Source organism: Lactuca serriola, chromosome 8 (genome assembly GCF_051521515.1).
Source record: "Lactuca serriola cultivar US96UC23 chromosome 8, Lser_US96UC23_V15, whole genome shotgun sequence".
Classification (NCBI taxonomy): domain Eukaryota; kingdom Viridiplantae; phylum Streptophyta; class Magnoliopsida; order Asterales; family Asteraceae; genus Lactuca; species Lactuca serriola.
Window position 1 is genome coordinate 21,987,770 of NC_136415.1, and position 2,608 is coordinate 21,990,377.

The 2,608-nt window shown below is 33.7% G+C and overlaps 1 protein-coding gene across 1 annotated transcript; it reads right to left on the reverse strand.

Annotated features, from left to right (window-relative positions):
• Window positions 1–858: 858 nt before the first annotated feature.
• LOC145070442 (uncharacterized) lies at window positions 859–2,355 on the reverse strand. Its single transcript, XM_079017383.1, has one exon. The coding sequence runs from the start codon at window positions 1,791–1,793 to the stop codon at window positions 1,047–1,049; it is 747 nt and encodes a 248-aa protein (XP_078873509.1). The 5' UTR covers window positions 1,794–2,355; the 3' UTR covers window positions 859–1,046.
• Between the last annotated feature and the right edge of the window lie 253 nt (window positions 2,356–2,608).

Here is a 2,608-nt window from a genome sequence, read left to right on the forward strand (position 1 = left end):
ATTTTCGGGGCACATTGCTTTATTGTCTATAATTGTGGTTCCTTCATATTATTCAAAACTGTGTAGAATTGTGATTCACGCACACTTGTGATTAGATTTGTGGACAAATTTATATGATTTATTGTACTGATGATTTTAGTTTATTGCAATGTCAAATCATTGTGTTAATACCATATAGTATAATTGATGAGGTCTAATGTTGATGATGACACATATATATGATATAACTATATCTTTTTGCTATATGAATGCAAAATCTTTTGCTATATGAATGCAAAACGTTGAAAGTTCATACTTGGCCAAACTTATGATAAATGATTTAGGAGGAGAATGTTAGAATATATATCCTCAATGTGGCCTTAATATCATTTCTGTAAACTATTTTCTTTTAGTGGTGTTTTCATCCAACACTACAACTTTAACCATTAGCAAATGTTACAAATTTTCACAGCATCCATCTACAAGATTCTTGCATCATATCAGTATAAAAATACACTTTTATATACCACCAAATTGCATTTATTTCAACCAAACAAAATAAATTAAATGGAACAGAGTGTAAAAAAGAGGTAAACATTAAGATTATATTAAAACAAAAGAAGCACTCCCATTTTTCCATGGCCCCACCTCCACCTTCATTTGCAGTCTGTACAAGAATATTGTCCCCCACCTTGTCAATAACCACTGGATGCTACTATTTCACAGGTTTTATTTTATTTAATGTTAAAAGCAACTGAATCACTTGAATCTTTTCTTCTAAAAAGACACTAAATTAAAAATTAGAAAGAAAGGAAAAAAAAGTCATGCAATAATTTTTCAAGAACACAAATGTAGAGCAGCATTTTTCAGTAAAGTGAGTGACAGCAAATTCAGAGAGGCTTCTTTTGAGATGGAACTTAATTAAAAGTTAATAAACAAGTAATGGGTTAAAACTTCTCTAAAATTCATTCAAAAAAAAAAATATAAAATTTTTGCACAAATAACAAGGAGAGCTTGAAGTCACTGTGATTCTTTGAAACGACACGTGATTGACTTTTAAGCAATGATTAATCCTCCATCTCTTTGTTTTTGGACACAATTAATGTGATAAAAGAACCATTTTCATCATCTTTCACTCCATCATTATCATCATCATCTTGAAAATTTTCGATTTCTTTTCTTCTTTGAAGTTTATCTTCAGCATCTCTCAAGAACTTGAACTTAGGAGGTGGTGAAGCCCATATCCTGTTGAATTCTGAATCACTTGATACCTCAAAAAGAGGACTAAAAGCTCTATAAGAATAATCTCCAGGTGTTATGGGAGGTGTTAAGTATGGTGGTGAAGCAAGTGGGGTGAAAAATGGTGTATCCACTGAAACGACGTCACTTAAACTCCTTCTTGATCCTCTCTTACTCATCTCTTCTGATTCCAAATCTTCTTTTGTTTCTTCTTTGATTGTGAAAAGGAATCTTGGTGGGACAGAGTGTAAGACTTCAGAGTCAACTGTGATGTTGTTGTCATGTTCTTGTTCTTCACCAAATGCTCTGAGCCATATGTGAGCTGAAGATGATGCTTGTGGTTCATGGACTTGGGTGTCTGTTGTTAGACTATTGGAGGTTAAAGATGAGGGTTTTTTCCAACAAAACATGTAGAAGAATTCTCTTGCTGGACTGTTGTAACTTTCTTGAATCATTTCTCTGTTAGTTACCCTTTTCTTCCACCATAACAGATAGTAAAGCTCAGCGAAAAGAGCTAGTAACAGACACCCAAAAACAAGGCTCAAACCAAGTCCTACACAGCTTGAAGCTCTCATCGTCTTTCCACTCACATTACAAGAACCGAATAAACTGGTTTCTGACTCGGAACTTCGCAAAACATACAATGATGAACCTCACAGGACTTTTCACAAACAGTTGGTGTGCATAAGAGCTTCGATGAGTCTCAGCAGAAACAAACCCATGAACGGGATAATAGCTCTTGTCTCCATAAAGTAGGTTTTAGCTAGCTTACATAATCACCGTACTGGAAAGAAAGAAATGATACCTTTCTCTTTTGCTGAATGTCACACTCTTTGATGATCAAGCATGATTGAACTGATGCACCTTCATCTTTTCACTTTATACCCGCAAAATTGAACCTGCATTTATGACTAGAAAACATCTAAATTAAGTTTCCTAAGAAACTTGACTGTGTATTTACAAAATTGATTGAATGGAACATTGCGTTATATACTCTAGGATAAGAGATGCAAAAAAAAACGAGGGAGAATGAAAAATTATACAGAAAAGAGTGGGAAGAAGTCGGCAAATCCAAAAGGGTAATTTATGGTAAGGACTCTTCCTTCGAGAGATGCCACCCAAAATCACATGGCATCACTAAGAAAGAAAGTGATGTATCAATAAATGGTGTCAGTTTCTGCTCCTCAAACAAAAATAAAGTATAGACAAAATTTCAAAATCGGTCCTTATGCTTTTTAAGAAATGGCATGTTGAGGACAGCTTTCAAAACAAACTTCAAATATGCCAATGTAGTTTAAAAAATAACATGGTTGGTTCTTTTGTCTAACTCTAACTCTAATCATGTTAATAATAAGGATTAAATATTATAAAAGACCATAATATCCTTCCA

Bases quoted from the DNA above. Each gene is read 5' to 3' on its own strand.
- LOC145070442 (XM_079017383.1), bottom strand. From the start codon at position 1,793: ATGAGAGCTTCAAGCTGTGTAGGACTTGGTTTGAGCCTTGTTTTTGGG.